At 42.4% G+C, this 14,539-nt stretch overlaps 3 protein-coding genes across 4 annotated transcripts in view; all 3 read left to right on the top strand.

Moving 5' to 3' along the window:
- Positions 1–7,686, top strand: part of LOC120052962 (transcription factor Ken-like) — a 181,375-nt gene extending 173,689 nt beyond the window's left edge. Inside the window, exons 1-3 of one of the 2 annotated variants that reach the window (XM_039000206.1) lie at positions 4,733–5,263; positions 5,633–5,763; positions 5,938–7,588. In XM_039000206.1, coding sequence (XP_038856134.1) covers positions 4,987–5,263; positions 5,633–5,763; positions 5,938–7,050 — 1,521 coding nt within the window. In that variant the 5' untranslated portion in view covers positions 4,733–4,986 and the 3' untranslated portion in view covers positions 7,051–7,588. Of the gene's footprint in view, positions 1–4,732; positions 5,264–5,632; positions 5,764–5,937; positions 7,589–7,636 lie in introns of those variants that run through there. The other variant, XM_039000208.1, reaches the window with a different exon arrangement.
- Positions 1–10,016, top strand: part of LOC120053017 (gastrula zinc finger protein XlCGF49.1-like) — an 81,839-nt gene extending 71,823 nt beyond the window's left edge. The window contains exon 2 of the mRNA XM_039000270.1: positions 8,920–10,016. Within this exon, the coding sequence (XP_038856198.1) occupies positions 8,964–9,479 (516 nt within the window). The 5' untranslated portion in view covers positions 8,920–8,963 and the 3' untranslated portion in view covers positions 9,480–10,016. The remainder of the gene's footprint in view (positions 1–8,919) is intronic.
- On the top strand, positions 8,265–11,364 carry LOC120052987 (zinc finger and SCAN domain-containing protein 22-like). The gene is made up of 3 exons (XM_039000240.1): positions 8,265–8,299; positions 8,524–8,651; positions 10,211–11,364. Exons 1-3 carry the CDS (start codon positions 8,287–8,289, stop codon positions 11,129–11,131), a joined length of 1,062 nt encoding a protein of 353 aa, XP_038856168.1. The 5' UTR covers positions 8,265–8,286; the 3' UTR covers positions 11,132–11,364.
- The last annotated feature ends 3,175 nt before the right edge of the window (positions 11,365–14,539 follow it).

Consider the following 14,539-nt stretch of genomic DNA (forward strand, 5'->3'; position numbering starts at 1 on the left):
AAGGAAAGAAATTCCACAAATTAACTTTTAAGAAGGCCCACCTGTTAATTAAAATGCGTTCCAGGTGACTACCTCATGAAGCTGGTTGAGAGAATGCCAACAGTGTGCAAAGCTGTCATCAAGGCAAAGGGTGGCTATTTGATTTGTTTAACACTTTTTTGGTTACTATATGATTCCATATGTGTTATTTCATAGTTTTGATGTCTTCACTATTATTCTACAATGTAGAAAATGTTTTAAAAAATAAAGAAAAACCCTTGAAAGAGTAGGTGTTCTAAAACTTTTGACCGGTAGTGTATGCGAATATGAAAAAATTGAAGGTTAAGCGTTTCTAGGTAATTTAAGTTAAGTTAAAAGTAAAAAATATATATATATTTATCTGACATATTATAGTTATCATGTGAAGTGTCTTGAGGTAAGAGGGTAATCAACCACATACCCCGCATTAACACTTTGCTAACTTTTAATTTGAAACAGGCTTGTGTAAATACCTGTTTTTAGAGACTATAGAACTAGGCTAGAACAAGGACATATGAATATTTACCTTACTGAGGTGATGTAGATGGAATAAAATCGTTCTATTATTTTCTACCCTGTTCTTTCTAAACGAGTGTGCTCTGAGCTTGAAAGATACTGATCATAGGAGATTTGATGTGTAATGTACTAAGAAGTAGCGTATTCCAAATAACAAGGCGCATACCTTTTTCATTTAACCACACCCTTTGAACTATGATGCCAACCAATAAGATCCTTTCTCTTCAATTTAAAACGGAAGTGGGGTGTCTTGATTTATCTAGTTCTCTCTAAGTCATGACGCAGACACGGAAGAATGGGAAGGCACCAGGCTCAAACCTACATCTTCCGAATATATACCTGGTAATGGTGTTAAAGAATTAGCCTGGCCAGGATGAAGTACCTGCGGCAACAGGTGTGGTAGAGACTTCCAACGTTTACTCTGAGAATCCTACCAGAGATGTTTTGGACCGGTAGGAGTGACCTTTTTTTGAAAAAGTGGATCCCTGCTATTCGGCCAGCCCATGTTGTTTCAAGCTATTTAAAAGGACAAACTGTGATCTGTCAAAGTTGGGGTGGAATTGTTATATATTTTTTTGCATCCTCCGTCCAGAGGCAGCGAGCGAACCACGTCACGCGCTTCTGGCATCAACCTGTATCGTGCTTTGCTTTCTCAAAGGAGCGATCAATGGGGTAGCGTAGTGTAGAGTAAAGGTGGATCAAATAAAAAATAATATTCCTGGTGTTTGAGATGCGCGCCGTATGCTGAGACGTAGACCCTGTGGCAATGGCGCGACTGAGAATACCCTGTCTGTCTTGTTGAGCTTTGACACAGAGTTTCTACCTGGTAAGGTTAATATTTGCTATTCTGTGAGGGCCTATGTTCCGAACCCGCTACGGTGCTTTTGGTGCCAAGGATTCCGATATGTTGCAGCAGTGTGGAGATAGGGAGATCCTACGATGTGAGAAATGTACAGGAGGGCGTAGTCGGAGGGAGTGTAAAGTTGGGATAGAGAAAGCATTGTGTGTCAACTGTGGGGGCGCCCATGCAGCTGGGGATCAGAAGTGCCCTGTGAGATAGAGACAGGTTGAGATTGCCAAAGTTTGAGTGGGGCAGAACGTTTTTGTGCTGAGGCAGTGAAGATAGTAGAGGATAGCCAAAGGGTGAGTAATTCGACTGGGTAATTCGACTGGGTAATTCCCCCCCCCCCCCCCCCCCCCCCCAGTGAGTAGGCCTGATTAGAGCGATCCAGAGAGGATGGGTAGGGCGCTATGGTTATTAATTGTACTCCACTGCTGGAGTGTAAATCCCCAAAAATAGAGATTTTAGCGTAGAATATCTACGGGGGGGTTTTAAGAGAAGGCGATAGGGGTTCCATCCTCCCAGGCTGGTGGCCTGGAGTAGGATCTGGTTGGGTTCAAGTAGTGGATTTTTGGGGTATAGTGGTATATACACTAAGTGTACAAAACATTAGGACACTGCTCTTTCCATGACATAGACTGACCAGATGAAAGCTATTATCCTGTAATAATGTCACCTGTTAAATCCACATAATCAGTGTAGATGAAGGGGAGGAGACAGGTTAACTTCTACTTCATCACAATCCCGGATCCGGGAGCACCCCCATCAGTAAAAAAGCTGACTAGCATAGCCTAGCATAGCGTCACAAGTAAATACTAGCATCTAAATATCATTAAATCACAAGTCCAAGACACCAGATGAAAGATACACATCTTGTGAATCCAGCCATCATTTCTGATTTTTAAAATGTTTTACAGGGAAGACACAATATGTATTTCTATTAGCTAACCACGATAGCAAAAGACACAACTTTTTTTTCTCCACCATTTTTTTCCTGCATAGGTAGCTATCACAATTTCGACCAAATAAAGATATTATCCTGTAATAATGTCACCTGTTAAATCCACATAATCAGTGTAGATGAAGGGGAGGAGACAGGTTAACTTCTACTTCATCACAATCCCGGATCCGGGAGCACCCCCATCAGTAAAAAAGCTGACTAGCATAGCCTGGCATAGCGTCACAAGTAAATACTAGCATCTAAATATCATTAAATCACAAGTCCAAGACACCAGATGAAAGATACACATCTTGTGAATCCAGCCATCATTTCTGATTTTTAAAATGTTTTACAGGGAAGACACAATATGTATTTCTATTAGCTAACCACGATAGCAAAAGACACAACTTTTTTTTCTCCACCATTTTTTCCCTGCATAGGTAGCTATCACAATTTCGACCAAATAAAGATATAAATAGTCACTAACCAAGAAACAACTTCATCAGATGACAGTCTGATAACATATTTATTGTATAGCATATGTTTTGTTAGAAAAATGTGCATATTTCAGGTATAAATCATAGTTTTACATTGCAGCCACCATCACAACTCTCACCAAAGCAACTAGAATAACTACAGAGACCAACGTGAATTACCTAAATACTCATCATAAAACATTTATGAAAAATACACAGCGTACAGCAAATGAAAGACAAAGATCTTGTGAATCCAGCCAATATTTCAGATTCTTTAAGTGTTTTACAGCGAAAACACAATATAGCATTATATTAGCTTACTACAATAACCAACCACACAACAGCATTGATTCAAGCCAACAATAGCGATAACAAATAAACCAGCAAAAGATATTAATTTTTTCACTAACCTTCTCAAACTTCTTCAGATGACAGTCCTATAACATCATATTACACAATACATATAGAGTTTGTTCGAAAATGTGCATATTTAGCGGCACAAATCGTGGTTATACAATGAGAATAGTAGCCAAGCTGCCAACAAAATGTCGGGAGAAATCTTGGGAGAGGCACCTAATCTAATCAGTAACTAATCATAAACTTGACTAAAAAATACAGGTTGGACAGCAAATGAAAGATACATTAGTTCTTAATGCAACCGCTGTGTTAGATTTTTAAAATTAACGTTACTACGACATACAGCGTGCGTTAAAGCGAGACCGCACCGAAATTAATGGCGGAATAGTAGGTCAACATTTTTCAACAGAACAACGAATTAACATCATAAATACTTCTTACTTTTTGATGAGCTCCCATCAGAATCTTGGGCAAGTTGTCCTTTGTCCAGAGGAATCGTTGCTCGGTTGTAGATTGTCGCCTTCAACTTTGGAATTAGCAGTAAACATTAGCCATGTGGCGAAGACGTGTCCAACTCACTATAACGCAGCACTAAGAAATATCCGAAAATCGCAATATACTGATATAAACTGATATAACTCGGTTTAAAATAACAACATTATGATGTCTTTAACACCTATATCGAATAAAATCAGAGCCGGATATATCTAAGGTCTATAACGGGAGCTTCCCAGAACGCCATCCTGAGGTCTGTCTTGCGTCATTGGCGAATGATGAAAAGACTGCACCACACGTTCCAAGCCCATTTATATGGCCTCAGATCTGCCTAGCAACTCCATTCCAATTCTCACTATTTGCTGACATCTAGGGGAAGGCGTATGCAGTGCATCTCGACCAATAGAAGACATGCAAATTAATAAACTGACCCCAGAACAGCCTGCCTGATTTCAGATTTCTCACAGGAAAATTGCTCCTACTTGAGTTCTGTTTTACTCACAGATATAATTCAAACGGTTTTAGAAACTAGAGAGTGTTTTCTATCCAATAGTAATAATAATATGCATATTGTACGAGCAAGAATTGAGTACGAGGCAGTTTAATTTGGGAACGAAATTTTTACAAAGTGAAAACAGCACCCCCTATTGATTAAAGAAGGATTTTTAAGCCTTGAGACATTTGTGTGTGCCATTCAGAGGGTGAACGGGCAACACAAAATATTTGTGTCTTTGGTAGTAGGTGTAAGGCACACCGGTTTGAGTGTGTCAAGAACCGCAACACTGCTGGGTTTTTCACACTCAACAGTTAACCGTGGGAATCAAGAATGGTCCACCACCCAAAGGCCATCCAGCGAACTTGACACGAATGTGGGAAGCATTGAAGTCAACATTGGACAGCATCCCTGTGGAACGCTTTCAACATCTTGTCTTCCATGGCTGACGAATTGAGGCTGTTCTGAGGGCACAAGGGGGTGCAACTCAATATTAGGAAGGTGTTCCTAATGTTTTGTACACTCAGTGTATGTGTAGGGTTAGATGGTGCAATTGATTGTGCAATTCACACTCCGATCTGTAAAACGCAGCAGCATTTTAGGCCACGCAACAAAGCTTCTAGCCTGCCGGAAACGCATACGAAGAAGAAGGGAGTGAACAGTGACCAAGAAACAATTTCCACCTTAGCGTTTTTTTTGTATTTAGACGTTTATTAACAACCTGGAACTCATAATATGATTAATTTAACTGCACAGCATCGAGTACTTACCCCATGTAGTGTTTAATTCGCACTAGAGACAGGACTTGGTTGATAGATGTTCTCTACGTAACGCTAGCTAGCTGCTAACAATGGCTAACTGTATGGTTTTTCACACACAAATAGCCTCCATCATGGAGGTGCTAGCGAATGCAGCCGTGGCAGAGATCTGTAAACTCGTGGACGACGACTATGCAGTGTTTCGTTTGGAAATAACTCAAAGCCGGAAAGAAAACAGGGTATTGCGGAGGAAACTACTGGAACTGAAGGTGGCACGGGAGCGCGCAGAGAGGACAATGCGAGAGCGCGTCCTCACCAGTCGTCCCAGTAGTGTTAAGATCCTCGACAGATACAGAGGAATTTCAAGAGGTACATTTAGCTGCGTGGCCTGTCGCGGATCATGTATAACGCAGTTACCGTCTGTGTTAAGATGTGTTACCCAGAATTGGTTATTTTGGATAGTTTTTGGATAGTATGCAATAATTCACCTGATTACTTAGTAATCTTGCATAAAGAGACAATATAATATTCAAAACAAATTTATTGATTTACTGCATGGCTATTATTTACTCAAGGAAAACAATATGATGCATAATACATTGATCAGTACAATAAATGGTATATCAAGAAGTTATGAATAGTGTTACCTTACATCCTTGCCAATTGTAGACATTGTTAAGTGTACAATATAGCATTGACAGTAGCTAACCACGTCTTTGCCCCCAATCACTCTCTCAGGTGAAGGACATCTCACTGGAGGCCACAGAACTATTGTGAAGCCAGCGGGACACAATACATGGAGAGATGACCAACCAATCACTGTTGATGAGGGGAGTGGAACCTCAACCCAGCACATTATCATTATTGAGGTTGGTGTAATAGTGTTATATTACAAATTATAATTACTTTGGAAATCAAATGTAGCCTGTTTGTTTCAGAAAGGCTACCCTCTGCTATTCACTTGGTTACATGTACATCCTCATTTATCTGCCATAGGGGAGCTTATGAGACTTCCCTACAACATTGTTATCTTCTTGTGTCAGTCTGCAGAGGCTGCAGGTCCTGGGGTCAAGCAGGAGAGGTCTGAAGGAGAGGACCCACGGCACAGCAGAGACATCCATACTGGAGTGTCTGGAGAGCCCCCTGTAGCCACAGAGGACCCCACTACCACCCCAGCGCATCCCAGTGCCCGACGCAGCATCACGGAGGTCAGTGGAACGCCGAACGCCGTCCTCAAGTCAGAGGCAGAGACCAAGACTTTAACTGTAACACACAGGCTCTTACACAAAGGATCTGACCACAGATCAGACCCAGAGAGATTGGGGCTGGGGAGACTGGGCTGTCCTCCTGCTCCCGGCTCAGAGTATTTACCAGTATTTCACCATAGGCAGAGGATGGTTCATTCCCATGGTGATAGTGACGTGTTAGACACTGGCGGCGATGATCCGTCTTATTCTTACGTTACAAAAATGGACCCTGGCAACATGCCCTTGGGTTTAGAGACACAGACTGGTCTGTCTAGAGGGGACAGGAACAATTACAGTAGTAGTATATACACTGAAGGCTGCCTAGATAAGAAAGGGGAGGTTATAGTGGTAGATGAAGTGACTGTGAAAGTGGAGGGCGACGCTCCTCCCACATGGAATGCAGATAGTCACCTTGGAGATGGACATTCACAGGGCAGAGATTTCTTAGATTACAGGGAAAGCTTAGAGACCGATCTAAATGTTGCCACCCGCTCTCCTTTACACTCGTTCAGGGATCAAAACCCAGTGTCCACATCAATGGGGCCTTCCGAGTCACACAGCCGTGTCCTTTTTGATGAGGTATTGAACTCAAACGACAGGGCTAGAGCCCAGGCTCAGAGAAGGGGAGCCACATCAGGCAATATTAAAGAGAAACGGTTCCTCTGCATGTTCTGTAACAAAGGCTTCAGCTGCCTCCAGAAAGTAGAGAGGCACCAGAGGGTCCACACAGGAGAGAAACCCTTCAGCTGTACCCAGTGTGAGAAGAGGTTCTCCCGCCAGGACCACCTGAAGATGCACCTGAAGGTCCACACAGGAGAGAGGCCGTTCGCCTGTACACACTGCGGGAAGAGGTTCTCAGAGAGGAGATACCTCAGGATACACCAGCAGAAAAACCATTCTACTCTATAACATAGAAAGTAAACATTCCACACGATAGCTTCTGACGTTTAGATCAAACCCTACATGAATTAAAAACATTTATTTTAGATGTCAGCAGAAAATAACCACAGATTGTGTGGTATATAAGCCTACAAAGTCTGTTTCATATTGTTTGTGCTGTGTAGGCTATATGATATTCAAATTTTCACAAGGCACTTCATGAGAAAATTAATTCAGTTTATCATGTTCATGCAGATTTTTTTGTTGAGGTGTATGTGTGGTTTTCATGTTGTTTAATAAACAAAAAAACTGAACTTTTCATTCGAAGACTTTCATTGACTCTAGACCCACACACTAACAAACATCTACTGTACGTCAAAATAGTTTAGTCAGGTTTGTCTGACTTTTGACTTATCATAGCTGACTCATATTTACCCACAACATCATATTTATGTCCACCATGATGGGTTTAACAACAATGAAGTAATTCTGTAACTACAGTATAGGACTCAAACATAGTGGGGATGGGTAAACACTCCATGTTGAAAGTGTGTTTTATCTGTGTGTGCTTAACTGAGGGAGTGCATGTCTAATCTGTATCACCTGTCTGTTCCAGGAGGAGGAGGGTCCAGAGGTGCTGCTGGTGAAGGAGGAGGGGTGTGAGGAGGGTCTGGGGAACCCTGAGGGGACCATGGTCATAGAGGACAACCAGACTACACCTCCTCCTGAACCCACAGAGGAACCAGCTGAGCAGTACAAGACCACACACAGTCTCACGGAGGTAAGCCCACTGTGAACTACTGTCTGAATGGTATTCGTTCAGGGCCCGTATCCACAAAGCCTCTCAGAGTAGGAGTACTGATCTAGGATTCGTTTTGCCTTTTAGATCATAATGACTAAGATTATATAGACAAGTGGGGACCCGATCCTTGATCAGCACTCCCACTCTGAGACTCTTTATGGATAAGGGCCCAGGTCTTGATTAATTTTGTATTACGTGTGGGACCATGCCTTTCCAAACCATTAGAGTGTCATATAATCAATTCAACTAACACGTTTGCATAGTATCACATCAATCCCTCATTGCCCAATCAGAAGATGCTCCATAGCAGGGTGCTCATATCAGATGTCTTGATTCAACATCCTCTCACTCTGTATTTCTTACAGTCAGTAGACATGGAGGATGGGAAGCCTGATCTGCTGCTAGTCAAAGAGGAGACAATAGAAGACGGACCAGAGAGCATTGATCTGCTGAGTGGACTAAAGATGGGGGAGCAAGGTAAGAGAGACATACATATACAAAACATAATAGATATAGCTACTTCATTGGGATGTGCCTGGCTATTATTTTCTCTTCATTCAATAAAATGAAATCAGTACAATGTATGTTTACATACTAAAACACACATAATGTACGAACTTCACCAGGTAATTGACAACAACAAAAAACTCCATATGTACAGTTTTCTGTGCCATGTTTGTAGTCTATTTTGTAACCTTCAGGGGATTGGCTGGAGGATAACAGAGGAGACTGGGTGGCCATCTTGGATTTCCAGACCCCGACCAGTGCAGCCAAGGCTCCAGGGGACAACATCACGGAGCAGGCCAGGACCAGTAGCGACATAGTGGAGGTCAGTGGATGGGACAGCGTCCTCAACTCTGGGCTGGGGAACAACACTGTTAACCAGAAACAGACAGTCGAACACAAAACAACGACCGAACTTAGTCTCCAAGACAACAGATTGTCAGAGACAAGAGTGAGGCGTCGATTTGGTCTGCAGGGACAGGGAAGTATGTGGCTTGAAAGAACAGACACAGACTTGGCTAGCGATGCTCCATCCTGCTCCTATAGTTGTGATTCCGAGAGACTGATGGCACCTCAGGTTAACCACCTAACAGGTGCTGCCTTCAGCCTGCCTTCTATAGGATCTATCAAATGGAACATGGACCCTGTGACAACACAGACACTTCCTGGCCTTCGTTCTCCCCACACTTTCCGAATGTTAAACCAGACCTCAGACAATGTCAGTGCCTCAACACTAAATAGCTACACAACCCGATTGACAAATGACAGAAGTAGAGACGGAATCCGTAAAGGTGGCAGCGCCACAGAGAAGCGCTTCCCTTGTTCTTTCTGTGGGAAAACCTTCAGTTTCCCCCAACAGGTGGAGATTCACAAGAGGATTCACACAGGGGAGAAACCATTTGTTTGCCACCTGTGCCGGGGTAGTTTCTCCCAATCTTCCAGCCTGAAGAGGCACCAGAGGGTCCACACAGGGGAGAAACCCTACAGCTGCCCCCAGTGTGAGAAGAGGTTCTCCCACCAGCACCAGCTGAAGATGCACCTGAAGGTCCACACGGGAGAGAGGCCGTTCGCCTGTATGCACTGCGGGAAGAGGTTCTCAGAGAGGAGCTACCTCAGGATACACCAGCAGAAAATGCATACGGCCCATGTATAGAGTATAGTGACATGTAATGTAGTACTAGTTAGTTTGTAGTTAAATCTGTTGGTTTTGGATGTATATGGAGCTGGATGAGGTGAACTGAGGAAATAATGAGCATGGTGAGGTAGAGTAAATGATATGGTGATGGTTGGTGTGATGGTGTCTGTAAAAACTTTTCACTAATGAAAAGTGACAACCTTGTCCTGTTTGATGCTGGTGTTTTATAATGAGGAAATTATAGTGCCTTAATTCATGTTTACTTGACATGAAGTGGTGAAGCTGTGTCTAATGTTTAACTTTTTCCAAAGTATTCTAAAATACATTTTATCACTGCAAGGGTACCAGATTTACAGAAAATAGTGTTACCATAGTGAGAAAAGTTATTCTACTTGTCACGTATCATTTTGTGCAATAAAAGTACTGTACTTCAAAGTTGAGTGTAAGACCATTTAAAAAAAAATTAAATACAAAACTGACTGTGTTGACTGACTTTATATCATTGCATCATTGCAGGGACTGAGTTTCCCTTCTCAGTCGAACCAAAACATTATACTAATTCTTGAATCGACACATATGGAAATGCTTTTATAATAAACTCCAATGGCTCCATATTGTTAGGTACTTGAATCAGTGTTAGAGGCTTGACTGTGGTTAACATTTTATAATATCATGTCATGTTTCTGTGTATACAGCAAAGAGTTTCTTATATAAACCTTTATGCTTTTCTGTTCAATTTGTGTTTACAGTTTACAGAGGACCAGTTGATATCTGGTGTTGCTTGCGGGAGAGACTGGACTTCTGAGGTGGTTAGTCACAAAGCCTGGCCCCGGATCAGAACTCTGGATCCGGAGCCGTCGCTCTTCCTTCCCGGCTCAAAACCAGGCCTGAACCACAAGGGACAGAGACACCACCACACAGAGCACAACCAGTGGACAGGTGGACTGAACAACCTTAGTCCTGGTGGTTATCAAAGAAACAAAGGCTCCAGTCAGGGATCCAGTCTGCAGCCCAGACCCTTCTCTTCACAGTCTCAGTGCAGGGATGGAGCAGGGCCTGGGGCTGATAGAGATAGGCCCTCCTGTTCCTATGATACAAACACCACAGTATCCATGATGAACAGAGCAGGTCAGCCTGGGCTTCAGCCTTCACAGAGAGTGGTGGGAGACGCCCCTGGTGGTAGTCTATCAGCAAGTCTGTCTTCTCCTTCAGGGTCTCGTCTAATGCCTGGTGACTGGGTTCATAGAAGGTCTGGACCTGGGTCTAGCCTTCCTCATGGTTACCCCACCAATACAGACAGGGTCAGAATGGGTGTTCATCACAAGAGGTACCTAGCTTATAACACAGCACACAATCCCAACAACACCCAAACAATGGCTAGAGGTCAAGGAGGGAGCTCAAAGACTAACCACCTGAGGGTGACTCCTGCTTCTACCTCCTCTGGTGTCATTGGGTCACAACGTGGGAGGCAGAGCATTAGGACGGATGCTGACAAGCCGTACGTCTGCCCCACGTGTGGGAAGCGCTTCGCTGATGCAAATTATGTGAAGAGGCACCAGACCGTTCACACCAAGGAGAAGCCCTTCAAGTGCAAACTATGTTACAAGAGTTTTTCCTTCCTGACTAGCCTTATCAGACATAAGAGTGTCCACAAAGGGGAAATATCATAGCGGTGTGGCTTGGGATATCTGGGAACTATACTTTAGCTGAAATATAGTGTGAAGTGTCTTGGGGTAAGAGGATAATTAATCACATGCCCCTCGTTAACTTGGAATTTGAAACAGGCTTGAGTAAATGCCTGTTTTTAGAGAGACAGTAAACCTGGGCTAGAACAAGGAGAGTTTAATATTTACCTTACTGAGGTGATGTAGATGGAATAAAGTAATATTACTTTTCTACTCTATTCTTGCTGACACACTGTCCTTTCTAAACAAGTCTACTCTCAGCTTGAAAGATACAGTACTTGTCATAGGAGATTTGATGTGTAACATAATAAGCAGTACCATACTTCCAAGAAAAGCACGCATACAGTTTATTTAACTACACCTTTGAGCTATGATGTCAACCAATAACATTCTTTCTCTTCAGTGTAGACGGAAGTAAAGTGACCAAGAACAATGTTCACTAATCTGCCCTTGAGTTGCGTTCCCATGCAAAACTAGACAGATAGCTAACAACTAAGTCTTCAATAAAACTCCCAAGGCGTGACTTTTCTTGAATGAATATATTGAAAACGTTTATGTTGTAAAACTGCAAAATACAGAAAAGAATATACTTTAGTATTCAATTCAGACCGACATACTGTAGCTGTACATTATACATTTGAAGTTGCATGAATACAAAGCACGTGCTAAGGTACCATGCATCTGGCATGATGCCAAACCATATAGCTAATTGTTACTCATATGGTAATTGACTAACTCCTTTCATTACTCTAATAATGTACAACCATCTATGTAGAATAACAAAGCATATTACACTAGAATCGGTAACAAAACTACAGTATTGTATATTTTACAATTCGTTTGCATGACGCACGAGCAAAGCAATACAGCTAACGGCATACATGAAAGGCATTGCAATTTGTGTGAGTAAATGCAACCAACCAACATTGATATGTAAACAACTCTATCAATAACAAGATTATCATCACTAGCTAAATGCTTGAATCGAACTTACAAACAAATATTTTCCAAGGCTGAAGCGTGACAAGAAATAACTACACTGAAAGACCTGCACTGTAGCGTTGTTTTTAGCTGCTTCTATGCGTGCAGAACGAATTCTCTACTTCCTGTTTGCGTACATTCTAAGTACCAGAAAGCTCCACTAGGGGGCAAATAACACCATGGAACACAATGAAAATCCATTTTAACCATTGTAATAAAATAATCTGTTAACAGGATGGCAGCACATTCACCTTAGCGTTTTTGTTGTTATTTAGATTTTGTTAAGACCATGGTACTCGAAATATTAGTCATTTAACTGCACAGCGTCACATCCTTACCCTAGGCAGCCTTTAATTCGTTGGAGGCAGGACTTGGCTAACGTTCGTTAACAATACCAACAGCTATGGTTTTCCACACTCAAATATACTCTATTATGGAGGTGTTAGCGAATACAGCTGGGGCAGAGATCTGTAAACACATAGACGACAATGCAGTTTTGTTTTAAAATGTCTCAATGCCAGAAAGTAAACAGGGTATTGCGGCGGAAACTACAGCTACTGGAACTAAAGGAATCGCGTGAGTTCGCAGAGGACAATGCAAGAGCGCGATTCTCGACCGATACCGAGGAATGGCAAGAGGTTCGTACATCTTGCAGAAGGCCGAGATTGACTTGCGGCGTTTCCACTAGTTACCACAATCACAAAGTCAATATCGTAACAATTTCTAAAAACAAAATGTGCTTTTTGGTCTTAATGTCCGGTTAGGATTAAAGTTTGCAGTGTGGTTAGGTTTAAAATGACATTTTAAGATCCAGTCATAAACCCCATCCTATTTCTACAACGTATCTGTGGTAACAAGTGACGACCAGGTTGCGGGGCCTTGCGCATGTGTGACTTGCATGGATCCATGAGCACCAATATGTGAAGCTCACGGGAGCATAAAGGCATAAATACATTTTCAATAATTTTCCAACCTCAAAATGTTGAATAAACAAAAGCTTTGATTTCTTGGCCTTATTAGAAATATATCAAAACACAATGATGTTGAGGTACAGACCCCTGCTGACTAATAAACACATATTTAGTTTAGGATATCTTTAAGAAACATTGCCTTGTGGCTTGTGGCTTGAAATTCTGTTACCACAAACACACATCTTTAAGATATCTCTCCCTCATGAGGGAGAGATATCTTCAGAAGTAACTTAAATTTAGTTTCTGAATTATTAAGTGATTAAAACTCAATATATAAAATCGCTACTGGAATTTCTGAAATTAAATTGGCTACAATGGGAAATCCTAGTTGTCCTCCCAGTGGCATACTGTTACCTTCAGCTGATAACTGTTTTCTTTCTCTTTCTGTCACCTGGTGGTCAAAGTAAGTGTGAATAGTCTGGACAACCCCTCCCGCTCTCTTTCTTCTCTCTTTCTCAGTAGCTAGCTAACTTTTCAGTGTGAATACCGCAACGCAGTTGGCATCAGTTGCTGGGACTTCTAGTCTATTTCCAGTGATCCTGCCGACCAAGGCCGGGTCTGAGGAGCTATTTGGCGTAGCAGCTAGCCTAGATCCCTGCTGTTTGTTTTCAATCTTCTCTGTGACCTGCCCTGTCTGGAACTGCGAGGAGTAACAGCGTAACCTACATTGCCAGCTACCATGACAAAGACCAAAGCCGGTGGAAGTACCGTTGAGGACAGTGGTGTCTCTCTATCACACATGAAGGATCTTTTAAATGAACAAAAAGAAAAAAGCTTCAAGTGTTTTGTCCAAATACTGGTGGATTCAACTAATAAAAGAATGGACGACCTGACCAGAGAAGTCCAGGACCTGAAGAACAGTTTGCAGTTCTCCCAGGGTCAGCTCGATGATTTGAAAAAGGAAAACGGCAAGATGACAGCAATCTGTAAGTCATTGAGAGAGGACATCAGTTCTGTGTGTGAATCCATGATAAAAATGACAGATAAATCAGACTACCTCGAGGGACAATCAAGGTCAGTGGACGAAATTGCAGAATCTCCACGAGACCTGGATGGAGTCTGAGGACAAAGTGAGGGAAATAATCTTGAAGATGGACCACAGGAAGATTGAGGTAGGGCGAGCCCACAGGACTGGAAAACCCACCACCGGCCCAGGTGACAGGCCCAGGCTGATAATGGTCAAGTTCCTGAGGTTCAAGGACAAGGTAGCTGTTCTGGAAAGAGCCAAGAACTTGAGAAGATTGTATATCTTCCTCAACGAGGACGATCCTGAAGCTGTGCGTCAGAAAAGGAAAGAACTTATCCCAGCCATGAAAGCTGCCAGAGTGTGTGGGGACATTGCTTACATCCGCTATGACAGGCTTATTGTCCACCCTACAACCCAGAGGCCTGGAAGGGATGAGAGAGCCAAGCCAGATAACATTCATATATTAGCCATTTC

Source organism: Salvelinus namaycush, chromosome 8 (genome assembly GCF_016432855.1).
Source record: "Salvelinus namaycush isolate Seneca chromosome 8, SaNama_1.0, whole genome shotgun sequence".
NCBI classification, from domain to species: Eukaryota; Metazoa; Chordata; class Actinopteri; order Salmoniformes; family Salmonidae; genus Salvelinus; species Salvelinus namaycush.

Bases quoted from the DNA above. Each gene is read 5' to 3' on its own strand.
- LOC120052987 (XM_039000240.1), top strand. The intron at 8,652-10,210 runs GTCAGTGGATGG...TTGTGTTTACAG, and splicing joins CCAGTAGCGACATAGTGGAG to TTTACAGAGGACCAGTTGAT.